Below are 14,810 nucleotides of genomic sequence, written 5' to 3' on the forward strand. Positions count from 1 at the left end.
ATTATAAAGCAGTAACTAGAGATTTTGCATCTAAAAAGCTAGAAAAGTTGACTTTACATAAAAGTCAAGGCCCACCCTTAAGTTTCGCTTTAAGCCCCAAATCTTATTGAATCGGCTCTTTCCTTTAAGTTGGACAATTAAAGGGGATAACTATGCCATAAACTGCATCCTATCATCTCTGATAGATCGTAAAGGCGCATGCATAGGTGGATCAATAATCTTCAACCTTGAAAGGAATGAACTAAAGAGAGGAGGGGAGAGCTCCTCTCTCCTCAAGAATCAATACAATCCCTTATTCGAAAAAGGTTAAGGTTCAACCTCAACCAAGAAAAACTACTAGATCACCCCTTCATTCTGGGGTGACAGAGGGGTACATTTGTGTCATTTTTTCATGCTTTTCCCGGAGGTCCGGAGAAAGCAGCAATCAATAGGATTTACATAATCCTACTTTCATGAAAGAAAGAGATACACAAAATGGAGGGACATTTGATTGCAGATATGCTGAAGAGATGATTACAGGAAAGCAGCAGTGTCAGGACGAACATATACCTGGAATGTTTCTTCAAACATCCGAATTTTGAGACTCACAGAATAGATCATGAAAATTTTAAGGAAAAGGGAATGATTAAATACAAAGATGGAGATACGAAAGACTAATTATGAACAAAGACCCAGCCTGAATACAAAACAAAGTCATTACAAACAATATAAACATATTATAGGAGGAGCAAAGACTACATACAGGAAAAATAAACTAAGAAATACTGCTAAAGCTCTGAAAGAATTGCAGGAATATAATGTGATAGTTCTGCAGTGAGAGACTGGAACCCGTTAACAAGCTGAGTATGAAAATCCTGATCTTCTTCCCCGATCAACCTAAAGTGTACTCGAATAGCACGTTTGCACACAGCCATAAATTCAAGAAGGGCAGCAATAAGTTGTTGTAGTTCCTGTGAACGCAACCTGGTTGCAGGCTCACCAGAAAGGAAAGCTGTACAGACGCTGAGGACTCCACTGTTAACCTGTAAAAGTTTCATTTGTACTTGGATAAGCAAACTCCAGCACGAAAACCAGAGATAACACAAATGCATTGCATTGTTAGATGGAAAAGATTAAGATTAGGGAGAAGCTGAAGATAACCTAACTGCATAAAATTTGCAGAAATATCGGCACCTATTGACAAGAATCAGGTGATGTACTAAAAGAATAGTGACTATACAAAGACATGAACACTCACTTGAACTGCAACTGAACCTTGAAGAATCCTCTGTAAACTCTGCAAACGGGGAAGTTGATCACCTTCTGAGCTTCTAGGCTCTTCAAGTTCATTCCTTAATGCAGCTGTCCTAGTTTCAATCATTCCAATTGCGTTCTCAACTGGGGAGAACTCAAGGGATTCGCATTTGATAACCAAGAGTCGATTCACTAGCGCAGGAAAAGATCCCTCAGTTTGCAGAACTGTTCGCCGCTTCCATTGGTCTTCCAAGCCTCCTTGGGTCTTACCATTTTTAGTGAAAGGAGTATCAAACAAAAACCGATCAAAGACACGAGCACGGACACTTCCTGTAGAGAGAGAGAATATCCTTTCCCTTCTGCTTCCTAAATCTTCATCCTCCATTACCGGATCAACTGCAGTTATTTGCAGGTAGCAGACTCCAGGCTGCAACTCATCTGCTTTGACTTGTCTTGAATCAGGAATTACGTGTAATGTAGTTCCATCCATTCTCGACTCATAGATATGGCTCAATTTCTCCATTATGTCACCTAATCGCACATCGCGAGGCTCTCTATAAACATATTCTTTCCTGTCCAGCTTCCCAAACTTCTCACCATAAAATCCAACTCTATAATATGTGGCGTCTGTGAAAGGAATAGGGCTTGATTCCTGCTCAAGGATGGACTCGTAGATATTAGTAAGCGTTGTGTGGCATTTTGCAAGCTGTCCATATGCCTTCCTGCTTTTATTTACTGGGATTACAAGTTCTAGAATGCTTGCACAGAAATGGAACAACTCAGCCTGATGGAAAAGCTTATTTGCAAGCTGTAAATACTTCACAGCCGAGTCAACTGTGAGTTTTGAAGCACCATATCCCTCCACCTCAGCTGCTGAAGCCTCAGAAGTGATGTCACTGCTGACCATGGGGCATATTTTGCGTAATGCACTCACGTGATCCTTGCTCCAGACACCATCATTCCTACACACAAGGGCCTGGAAATAGATACAGATCAGTATCACAGCACAACATATGTCTAGTCATGCTTCAACTTCTTAAAGTTAAAAATCAATGTTAGAAGATCATTCCATGAAAACATATGCCTCTTGGCATCAGCATCACTGAAGACCTAGTAGACTTAGTTCAAGCACCCAATATCTAACACTATAACTTTTAGCATCAGTTTTGGGTCGCTAAAAACTAGGCTAACTGTAATTGAAAGTGTCTGGAGAAATTGATGCACATGGGCATCAGGCAGTACTGGAGTGATGACTTCAAGCACATCCATAGAGAAGAAATCTCTGACAAGATGCACCAAAATACTTGACCCTATTAGAATAACCATTCCTCAATCTGAAACTAGCCGGGTCGTCTCTATGAATCCTAAATAACTACTCCCCTTCATTTGTGTCTATTTCTCTATAACACTCAAGAACTTGTCTTGTAAGACAAATTATGGATTCTCTAAAACTAGAGATATTTTATCACACTTATCCCTTAAGTAACATAAAATCTTCAAACAAACTAAATAGATACTATCAAACACCAAACCTAATGAAAATTTCAACTAGTTTTTTTTTTTTTTTTTTTTTTAAACTAGTAAATGTGTATTCCTCAGCATTGAGGATATGCTGGACACCATGAAAAAGTGCTAGATAAAAAAATAAAATAGAAAAGAAGATACTTACAGAGATCTTTATAAATCTACAAACTGAATTATATCCTCTAAACCTACTTCTTACTTCAACTAGTTTTTATTTGGTAATCAAATTTAAACTAATTGGTACTCCCTCTGTCCCTAATTACTTGTCCACTTTTCCTTTTTCAGTTGTCCCTAATTACTTGTCCATTTTGACAAATCAAGAAAGGACAAATTATTTTTACCTATTATACCCTTAATTAATTATTTTGAAAAAGGTAGAACTTCTTGAAAATCTTAAATTTTTAATTCATCCACTTCATAATTAATAGAGGTAAAATGGTAAACTACACTATGTCAATCAATATTTTCTTAATAGGTGTGTCGATTCAAAAGTGGACAAGTAATTAGGGACAGAGGGAGTACCTTCTAAAAAGTTTTTTGCTTCCAATTAAGATACAGAATATGTCAAACTGTATGTTGAAAATTAGACAATGCTCCATCCAATTCATGTAAAACACTCTTCTAAGTCATTTCCAGGGTTTAACACAGTCCTAAGTCATGGCAATAATAATAGTGAGAACAACACAGCATTCAAAGAAGTCGTTGAGTAATTCCATTTCTCTTTTGGGAAAGAACTCTATCACCCACTAAGACTTCCATCAAATTGAGAAAGCCTTCCAATAACCAAGGGGGTGTCATGAAAGGCGTACTGCATTACACCACATACAACAACAACAACAACAACATACCCAGTGGAATCCCACAAAGTGGGGTCTGGGTCACATACAACATGGAATCCTTATGTATTTAAAAACCGTTAGGATATAAACCAACCTTGGAAAATTCTCTAGCACTATGTCATATATAAAATCACCACATCATAACCAATCCACTCTTTTGAAAAACTTACCACTCATCATATTATAATATTTTAGTTTGACAGATAAACTTAGCAATGGAAAAAGGAGTCATATAGAATCACTCAGGTTGCATAGATGTCTCCACGACTCTTGTGGAGAAGGATAACTCTTCAAATAAATGAGAGTACACCTCATTATTCTTGCACATAAGGCAACAATTTTGATAGATGAATTTTGGAAACCTTCTCACAAGAGGTCATTGATTTAGGCCTCTTCATGTCCAAGGACCAAGTAGATGACCTGATCTTTCAAGAAATCTAGATCTCCAATTAATAGAGGCGAAATGACGACTCCAAAAAGGTTTTGAGAAAATGAGGCTAGAGAACAAATTTGCATGTGAACCAAGATGAATCTAATTTTTAAATTCATCAAGACCAGAGTTATTGATAAATTAAAGCATACATAGCTCATTAGTATCAAGTATACAAAGTTTGAGTAGAAGTGATGAGAGAAATAATCACGTATTGTTGCATTAGTCAATCAATTATTCGTTTGATACATTCAGATTTTAAAGCACACAAGGAATTCTCAAAAACTAGATGTTCTTTCAATCTCCATGTTATCCCTACATGCGCGCACAAGTCTCTTAAACCAGAATATAAGGGATAAAACACATAACTTTGAAGGTTTTTTTTTTGGTCGCATCTTTTACCTTAACTTAAAGTAAATGGTACACCAATAAGGTTAACATGATCAGCAGAAGATTGCATTCTCAGCAGCAAAGAATAATCAAGTAACTGCAGAATAGAATTAAATGATATAGCAGAAAAGAGTACCACCATACAAAGCCGTAAATCCAAAGACTAGATGCTGATCTTTATCAAAATTAGACGATCAGTCCCAGTTTAACTAGGAAACAAATAAGGAAAGGATTTCTGGCACTAACTTGGAAACGACTAACAAAAGATGATTTTTCTTGGTGAATCAGGATTACTTACTTCTTCCTTCCAACATCACTACAAGAAACAGGAAGGTAATGCAATCAAGTTACCTGCATCACTACACCAGCAACAGCAACAGCACATTGAGCAGCTTCAGCCCAAGACTGCATTTCCTGATGAGCTTCACAAAGATGTAGTAACCACATTATGTGAAGATCTGGTACAGGAGCAAATGCCATCGCTAGTTTATAAAAGCTCTCTGCAGCTGCATACCTGTCGACATTCATAACAGAACCCTGCAGGAAAATTGTGCAAGAGATTACAAGAGAGTCAATGACAAAATGTCATAACAGAATATTAATAGTTTGAACTTAAGAGCAGTGATTAAGGAGGTCAAAACTTACCAGAAGTGCATGTTCCAGGCTGGCATCAAGAGCCATAAGAAGACTCTCAGAAAGAAATTTCACCTCAGACCAGGACCAGAGGTTTTCTGCTGATCCTTCTGGAACAGCAGCCAGTGCATTTTGTGGGAGCCCAGACTCAAGTAATAAGGAGGAACTCTTAGCCTCATCTGCCATTTCCTCCAAAGAATTTCGAAGACGACGAGCTTCACCACTTTCTTCTAGTGTTCCATCAGGTTTCATTTGTGTTACTTGAACTTCAGACATTAACTCTGACAATGTAATGGTTAGCATGACTCTTAATCTTCCCGTCTGCATAAAATAAGAGAACGAGCTCTGCAGATTGAAACAAAACTAAGTTTAGCAATCAATACATAAAGATTACTCAAACTGGTAACTAAGCGAACAGGAACAATATATACAAACTTCCGTTACAATCCTTACCCGAATAAGTATCTGCAGCCCAATTACAGCCCTTCTTCTGATATTGTCATTTCGAAACACTGCAAGCCGAAGAAGGTGGAAAGCAATTTGCTTTAAGAAACGATCATTTTCTCTTGCCATCAATGTAGCTCCATGAAGTTCAAAGACTTTGTTGAAGACAGGAAATAGTGCTTTCCAGAAAGAGAGTGGTTGGTTTCGTGAGAACACATTCATAAATATGGATGTGATACAGTCAAGTTTTCCATAATCAGTAGCAATACGCTTCGTTGCGGCAGTCCGTGAGAACTTCTCAGAAACTTCTAAAACTTGAAGACTAACAGCAGCACTCAGGTTCTCTTCCCAAAGTTCCTGAAATGATCTTACGATTAAGTGACAGAAACTAGTTTATGACAGAAAGATAAAGAGCTAAAGAGTCATTTCATGCTGCAAATGTACGTATCACAAGGTTTTATGACTTCTGACTAGCCATAGGAAGTAATCCAAGGTTTCTCAATCTAGGAAGTAAAGCAAATAAAACCCATAGAGGAATACCAGCTTTTGCCTTAAGATTGGATGCAAGGATTCCCTTAATGCTAGTGCTGAAGCTCCAATTCTGGAGGACTGGGCTTGAGCTAGGGCTTCTCTCAAAGAATATGGCTGACTAGGCGAGCTTAATTGGGAGTTAACCCGCTGCCACAAATAGCCATTATCCGGAGTTCCCTGAAGATGTATAGATCTTAGAAACAGTTCTATCACAAAAGAAGGGAGGGGGAGATAGAGAGTGCATGTGTAACACTGAAAACTTGTGAAGCTCAAAAGAGTTGTTCAACTTTGAACACATATAACGTACTCTGACTTCTTGCCTTGCTGCCTCAGACATATAGTGGTTAATTGCAGGTGAAAGTCTGTCAGAATATTTTGGGGATGAAGGTCCCTCCCCTATAACACTACGAGAACTACTACCAACAAGCATGCCATCAGCTGGTTTCCTATGCTGCAAAATATGTAGAATCAACATGAGTACCTCAGAGCCAAATGGTCTAGTGACAGACAAATAACACCAAACACCAGCATTTCTAGAGGGCAAAATTGCTATGTTCAAATTATTTCCCACGAAGGTCCAATGATATGCCCTGTTCTAGAAAAATTAAATGATTTAGTGGTGTGACAGAACCTTTTAATCTAAAAACAAATACTCACTCCAGTCCAATATAAATGAATTATTGTCACTTTTTTATGGTTTAAAATAAAGGAATTTTTCAAAGTTTAAGACTTAATTTTTTTCCCCCAGAATTATCCTTCTTTTCAATGGGATTTTCAACTACTTGAAATCCCAAATAGTGACTTTCTCTACTTTTAAGAAGAGTTTGGGAAGAATCAAAATGGTAATATAGAAAAATCACCCTTTGATTAATGTCTTTTAACTATCTTCTTTAAGGGTGTGTCACCCCAACAGTTCATTCATATTGGACTAGAGGAAGTGCTATTTTCTCCTATCCATCACCTTTAGTACTTTTAAGTTTTACTAGTGTCAAAAAAACAGTTTGTTCCTGAAGCATTCTTAAATGTTAAAAGGTCTATTACCACTATCCTAAAATTTGATCAGGAAAATAACACAAGACATTTAACATAGTGAATTCTGTTTCTCTTGGACGACCACATTGGCAAACAAGTCAGTTTAAAATCAAACCACTGCTAATGAAACACTCGTCCTACGGCATGAAATACCTACTTTATGCCGTCCAGCTACACTATGTTCCTATTTTCTCATGAGACTGTTTGGGCAGCATATCAGAAGTTTTTACCATTAGATGCATAAACAAACTTCTTGAATTGACTATCAAAATCATTTTAAGGTTGCAATCACACGGGTCGTCAAATGAACATGAAATCTAAGCTTCAAGCTGAATGTATTCTGAATGTTAAATAAATGGCAGTTCAGATTTCAACCTCAAAATGCATCAAGCACTCTTCTAAGAGTTTAAAGAATAATCTGGTACGGGCAATGCTCTGCTCCCAAGCTTTAACAAGTGTTTCATCGTCCAAGTTGCGCACTATTTGCAGAAATATAATCAAGACTTCACGCTTTTCAATTGTACTCAGATTGTAAAAGACAGGCATCTCATCCAGGATCTGCACACACATAAAAATGTCACAGGCAAAAATCATAGAAAAGCTCAACATGTGAACTGGATATTCAAGTGCAAAACGCAAGCTTGAAGCGGATGAAGAAAAACAATATGATGAATATGCAATAAAAGAGAAAATAACAATATATACAAACAACAAATGAGGACCAAGAATTTCAAAAATCGCAACTGATTGGAATAAATGAAAGTAAAAACATGTCAATCAAGCTCAAAAAAATCTACAAAATCGTCTGTTCTAGGATCTCAAGCTGCATTTCGGACTGGAAATCGACAAGGAGGCCGCTGTGGGAAACCTCAGTCAAAGTGTAACTATTGTAACAAGTTGGGTCATACCCATGATGTGTGCTACGCTTTACATGGTAAACGAAAAGATGTTCATGTTGCTAAGACTGAATCCACTAGTACTCCAACCAATCAATTGTTCTCTTTATCTAAGTAGAATACAATGACTTTCTTGAGTATCAGGCGAGTAAGCACACGTCTCCACCAATCTCTTCTGTTGCTCAAACTAACAATTTTGTTGCTTGTATCTCACGATCCACCATACTTGGTCGCTGGGTCATGGACTCAGGCGCTTCCGATCACATTTCTAGTAACAAATATTTAATGTTTAGTATTACTCCCTTCCTATTGTTACCTTAGCTAATGGTTCTCAAACCATAACAATTGGAGTAGGTCAAGTCAATTTTTTACTTTTCTTTACTCTAAATAATGTTCTCTTTGTCCCTGGTTGTCCCTTTAGCCTTCCATCAACGAGTTGTTTGGCTAGAGCCTTAAATTGTTTCATCTCATTCTTTAGTGACTTCTTTGCTATAAGGGCCTTAGTATGGCAAGAATGATTGTATAAGGGTATGAATCAAATGGACCTTATTATTTCAGTCCTCCCAGCTTTGTTACAGTCTATTCAGCCTCCGACTCTCTAGATTTAATACACAAACAATTGGGATACCCTAGTTGATCCAAATTTCAAAAGATGGTACCTAGCTTGTCAAAATTCTCTATTGTAAGACTCTGTTTATTTCAATTGGGGAAGCACACAAACTACCTTTCTGTGTAGTCTTAAATAAACGTCAAGAGTCTAGTTTTCATTTAGTTTATTATGATATTTGGGGTCCTAGTAGAGTTAGTTCCACCTTGGGTTAAAAGCATTCTGTTAGTTTTATTGATGAGTACTAAACGTTGACTTAGATTTTCTTAATGAAAGATCATTCTTAATTATTTTATATATTTCAAACTTTTTGTGTGGAAATATAAAATCAATTTAGTGTTTCCATTCATACTTTTTGTAGTGATAATGCACATGAATATTTATCATCCCAATTTCAACAATTTTCGTTTTCCCATGAAATTCTTCATTAGACATCTTGATTTTGTTCTTAAACTGAAGAATATAACGGGATCGCAGAGAGAAAAAATGGTCATATGGTTGAGACTTCTGCACACTACTCATATAGGCTCATGTTCCATTGAGCTTTGGGGAATGCAATTTTCATCTTGTTATTTGACTAACCATATGCCTTCTTCTGTTGTTCAAAATCAAGTTCCAGGCACAATATCATTTCTTCAATCAACCTTGCTCTCCCTATAACCATGTGTCTTTGGGAGCACATCTTTTGTTCATAACCTCACTCAGAAAAAGACAAATTGGCTCCTTGTGCTCTTAAATATGTCTTCCTCAATTATTTGAAGGTACAAAAGAGAATCAATGCTACTCATCTGATCTATATCGATACCTTATAACCACTGATGTTACTTTCTTTGAAGGTCAGCCCTACTTTACATCTTTGGCTTAACATCAAGACATTTCAAGAGGTTTTAATAGTTCCATCTTTTGTGGCTTCTGCCATAATCTATCCCTCTACCCCACCTTATACAACTCCATCTTCCTCAACTCTACCTCCACCATTTTTGACTTATCATTGTCATTGCACTTCTCATCCGGTCCAAACAATTCACACCCACCACAGAGTTCCTGCCTGTTGTGGAGTAGTCTACCGTCTACACAAAGTTCTCCCATTGCCACTCCAAAAGGTATTTTGTCTACTTGTAACCCCATCCTATCTCTACTTCTTTGAGCTATCATCGTTTGTCCCCAGCTCATTCCACCTTTAGATCATTACTAATTTACTATCATGCAATTCTATTCCCAAGATTACATGTATAGCTCTTTCTTATCCAGGCTGAGAAGAAGTTATGATTGGAGAGATGTCTACCTTACACTCTAGTGGCACTTCAGAGCTTGTTCATCTACCACCGGGTATGTCTACATTTAAGGTGCATTTGGTATGGAAGAAAATGTTTTCCATGGAAAATATTTTTCAACACAAGTTTTTTGGAAAACAAGTGGGTTTTGTTACTTATTTTCTAATGTTTTGTATGTTATCAATCAAAACACTATAGGGTGGGGTGGCACTATAACAATCATATTTTCCGTGAAATCGATCTTTCATGTTATAAGTTATACTATATGTTATCTTACAATTAAAAAATATTAGAAAAAATGATATTGTTATCGAGAGATATTTTACGATAGTTAGGATCTCTATATAAACACACACTCTGCTCAAATTCAATGCAAGGAAATCTTGCAATTAATTGTAACCCTCAGGGGTGGCGAGGGTTGGGATGGTCAAGGGGAACGGGGTGAGATTATTGGGTGCGTGGGGAAGAGATAATGAACTTGCAATGTCACATTATCACTTATGTAACTTATTTTCCTACTTTGATTAAGGAAGTAATTTTCCCCATTTTTAATGAACTTCTTTTTTCTAGAGAATATTTTGGCCAACCGAACATGGAAAAATTGGAAAATATTTTCCTCCATACCAAACACTCTTAGTTGCCGTTGAGTATATGCAGTGAAGGTCGGCCCTAAGAATAGATTGACCGCCTAAAGGCATGACTAGTCGCCAAGGGTTTTACACAATTATTTTGTTTTTGACAAAAACATGTTTTTATAAAGTTTGCTAATCCACCTACTACCATCAATAAACCCTCCCGAGATTGCTTCAGTCCGTCTCTATTTATTGTTGTTCACCATTTGCCTCTCTACCGATTGGATATTAAAGATGCTATCCATCATGGGGACCTCGAAGATGGGGTGTATATGGAGCCAGTGTTATAAAAAGCGAGGAAAAGAACGCTTAAAGCGCAAGGCGAAGCGTAGCGCAACCCCTGCGCTTTTCTTCCCTGAAGCGAGGCGACATTCAAAAAGCGATCGCTTTTACAGTTGAAGCAAGAAAAGAAAAAGCGAGAAAAGGCGCGCTTAATTTGAAAAAGCCCTAATTAGGGTTTTTTTTAATAAAAATTATAAGGTTTTTTTTTTTAATTTCTGAAATCTTCTTTCGCGACTTCACAATACCTCTTTTCGCGACTTCAAATATTTTCTTTGGACTGCTGCGAGGCTGCTACTGCTGTAAGTTCTCTTCTTTTCTGCGACTGCTCTACGATTGTTTTTTTTCTATTTTTGGTTGTTGCTGTGTTTTTTTCTATATTTTTATTGCTGCGAGGCTGCGACTGCTGTAAGTTCTCTTCTTCTTCTTCTCTTCTTCTCTACGAGGCTGCGACTGCTCTGCTTTAAGGGTCAAGTTCAAGTGGCAAACCTTGTTGATGAGCCCTTTGATGATGAAGAAGATAATGACCAAGTAGAACCCTTGGTGATGGCGCATGACCAAGTAGAACCCTTGGTGATGGCACTTGAAGAGTTTGAGGATCCTGTTGAAGAATAGGAGTTTGATCCTTTTGTGATTTAATTATGTTTTTGCTTTATATGTTATGACTTATGAGGATTATTGACTATCTATTTACTTTTAATCTAAGAATATATCACCTCTATTCAGTTATTTAATATTTTTTATTTTTATACTAAATATCGCTTTACTAAAAAAAGCGCGCGCTTCGCTTCTCGCTTCTGTGAAGTGAGCCCTCGTCGCTTTTTTCTGCTTCTCGCTTCCCAAAACATTGTATGGAGTAAATTGTCACTCAAGGGCATCTATTAAGTATTAACATGGTGTGCAAACTATGGCGATTACTTTATGGCTTGAAGTAGTCTCCTTGAGCATGGTTCGGGAAACTTAACGTCATTTAGGAATTTGACATGGTTTGAAGTGAAGTTTACTTGGTGATTTACATTGAGACAATCAGCACAAGTAAGGATTATGAGAGAATTGCCAAGTTGAAACATCATATTTTTCAGCACTTTTACACTAAGAATTTTGGTCGATTGAGGTACTTCTTGGGAATTGACGTTGCTCAAGACAAATCAAGAATTGACATCTCATAGAAGAAGTATGCACTTGATATTCTTGAAAAGACATGGATAAAAAATTGCAGGCCAATTAATATTCCAATAAATCCAAATGTTAAGCTCCTGCCAGGTCAGGGGGAGCCTCCTCTCAGTGATCCCGAAAGATATAGAAGGTTGGTAGGAAAATTGAATTTTAACTGACTTGACATGACATTGCTTTCCCAATCAATTTTGTAAGTTAGTTCTTAGATTCTCCTTGTGACAGTCATTGGAATTCAATTAATCGTATTCTTTGATACATAAAATTTGCTCCAAGAAAAGGACTATTTCACGAAGATACGAACATGAGAAAATTATTGAATATACAAATGCAGACTAGGCAAGATTGGGTTCTAGTTGGGGGAAATATGGTGTCTTGGAAAAGTAAGAAAAAAATGTGGCTGCTAGATCAAAGGCAGAAGCGGCGACATGTGAACTAATATGGATCAAGCAACTAGGAGTTGAAATTTGGAGAGATTAAATAAATGAAAATTGTGTGTGATAAGGAAGCTGCACTTCACATTGCATCGACTCCCGTGTTTCCCAAGAGGACCAAACACATAGAGATTGATTGTCATTTTGTCAGATAGATAGTACTTTCCGGAGACATTGTCACAAAGTTTGTGCGATCTAATATATTTTCCAAAGTCCCTAGCCGGTCCCAGAACAAGTTATATATGTCACATGCTCGGTACATATAATTTGTATGCACTAGTTTGAGGGGGGTGTAAGATACCTTGTGAATATTCAAGGTTATATGTAAATACAGAGGTATCTTAATTTACTCCAATTGTAATTAGGTAGTGATTTTCTTTCCTTTTTGGAACATGTAAACATAGTTATTTAAACCCCAATAGCTCGAGGGAATAATCAACCTGAGTTTATTCTCTTTATTCTCACAGTTAGTAAATAAGTTCACCAAACCTTGTAATGTAGAGCACTGTAGAGACTTTGCAAAGAAATTTCTAACACTTCAAGTATTTTTGAACAATATGCGCGAAATAAACAACATTATCAATCAGGGTAAACTAAAGCTTATAAAACATTGCTCAATTAGAATCACGAACCTGGCCAACAAGGGGAAAATATAATTGAGCAATATATAATTTATCCTCTAGCTTTTGGTAGCGGATATCAAACTCGTGCTTACACATGAGGACCACCAAGATTCTTGCAGCCTATAAATATATAAAGTGAAAGTTTAATGTGCAGCTAGAAAGCCTGAGCTAGGCAAGATAATTGCACTGAACTCAACTCCCCACAACGAGCAGAATACTATCTGGTGGAAAATTTTGAATAAATATATCGGCATCCAGCTAAGTACTCACTTTTGCCCTCATTGACAAGTCATCATGATCCCATGTAAGGAAAATCTCTTGAATTAAGATAGATGAAAGATAGTTCCTGCATGTAAAAAATATAACATCACAAGTTAAACTGTTGATCAGGCCAAGCGATTAACAAAAAATGGCAGAGCACAGTGAAACATTGCCAGCATTGTCAACTGGCACTGCATGCAAATCAAAATAACAAGTTTTAACTAAGAAGCATACTGCTACTGCCATTCCATATGGTTGCTTTGGAAAACAGAAGAGCATGAAGCATTAAAGAAAATCAATTTTTATGGTTGATAAGTAAAAGCATTGAAGAAAACTTAAAAAGATTTTCAGAGAAATTCTTTTGTCCATGAAATACTATTAGGTAACATTTTTTACCAGGTAAAGCAACCATATGGAATATCATTATGGAGGAGCACAATGAAAGGGAAGATGAATTCCATTGAACTGCAAGATCTGAAGTAGGAAATGGAGCGGAAATACAACTTTTAGAAGCAGAATTCTTGCGTTGCTGCTGTCTATGTGGATGTTTATCAAGCAATATCGAACATCTTTACACAGCAGATAGCAGTAGTCGTTGAGATTTGCAAAGAGTGGGAGGCATATTTCATGGGACTTGAACTTTCACAGAAAAATCTTTCTCCAATTTGCAAAGGAAAAATGAGAACTCTATGGCAGGTAGTTCCCATATTCCTCAACTTGGATCCCTAGAGCACCAAGAAATGTCTCTTTCCTTTGTTTAAACACAGGAATCCATCCTAACAGTTAAAATTCGATGAAAAGCAAATTTACTAAACATTAGTCGGAACTTTCATGTGCGAGAATGCAAGAGAGGATACAATCATTTACTGCTCCATCATCTTATGAATCTAGGTTACGCAGTAGATTTTGGAATATATTTGATATTGAAAGGGTAATACCAAGAATCATTAGGGAGCAACCCTTCAGATGACAGTGCAGAAAGAAAAGAATAAAACATGACTCCTCTAGAATTCATGTGAAAAATGCTAAAGGGAAGAAATAGAAGTGTGACTGATGGAGAAATGCTTGTGTAGTTATTAGTGGAAAATTTTTGCTCTATGTACTTGTAGGAGCACAAATGATATTCCATTTGTCTTGATGATCGGCTGCTATTGCACAAAGTCATGTGTGCTTGCAATTTTTTACACTCTTCTTGTATTTATATCTTGTATGCAAGGTTTCACCATCATATTTCTTATCAATAAAAGATTTTACGGTTATCCCAAAAACAATAAAGTATTAGGAATCTAGACAATAATTAGAGTTTCTGGAATCTAGTTTGTTGCAATAGGGATTGTTACAACTATGCAACCATTAGATGTCTTGCTATCAATATCATTAGCCTTTCACATTATGTACCCTTTTCAATGGCGACAAGAGCTTGCAAAAATTAGCCCCTATTCAAGGCTTACCCCTGCTTTCTTTTTAACTACATCCATTCACTTGCACTTGCTCTATCCAGAGGCGATCTAGAATTTAAGTTGTATGGGTTCAACCTTCATAATTTTTAGTATTTGAAATCATTTGTATTTTTAA

The 14,810-nt window shown here is 36.9% G+C and overlaps 1 protein-coding gene across 1 annotated transcript in view; it reads right to left on the minus strand.

The window, feature by feature from the left end:
* Nucleotides 1-546: 546 nt before the first annotated feature.
* The window catches only part of LOC102590845 (guanine nucleotide exchange factor SPIKE 1), a 66,785-nt gene continuing 52,521 nt past the window's right edge, over nt 547-14,810 (minus strand). The window contains exons 22-31 of the mRNA XM_006364198.2: nt 13,245-13,320; nt 12,984-13,094; nt 7,432-7,614; nt 6,332-6,475; nt 6,034-6,201; nt 5,503-5,850; nt 5,062-5,394; nt 4,768-4,953; nt 1,238-2,209; nt 547-1,022 (exon numbers count right to left, since the gene is read on the minus strand). Of these exons, the coding sequence (XP_006364260.1) occupies nt 768-1,022; nt 1,238-2,209; nt 4,768-4,953; nt 5,062-5,394; nt 5,503-5,850; nt 6,034-6,201; nt 6,332-6,475; nt 7,432-7,614; nt 12,984-13,094; nt 13,245-13,320 (2,776 nt within the window). The 3' untranslated portion in view covers nt 547-767. The remainder of the gene's footprint in view (nt 1,023-1,237; nt 2,210-4,767; nt 4,954-5,061; nt 5,395-5,502; nt 5,851-6,033; nt 6,202-6,331; nt 6,476-7,431; nt 7,615-12,983; nt 13,095-13,244; nt 13,321-14,810) is intronic.

This window comes from Solanum tuberosum, unplaced genomic scaffold, assembly GCF_000226075.1.
Source record: "Solanum tuberosum cultivar DM 1-3 516 R44 unplaced genomic scaffold, SolTub_3.0 scf00483, whole genome shotgun sequence".
NCBI classification, from domain to species: domain Eukaryota; kingdom Viridiplantae; phylum Streptophyta; class Magnoliopsida; order Solanales; family Solanaceae; genus Solanum; species Solanum tuberosum.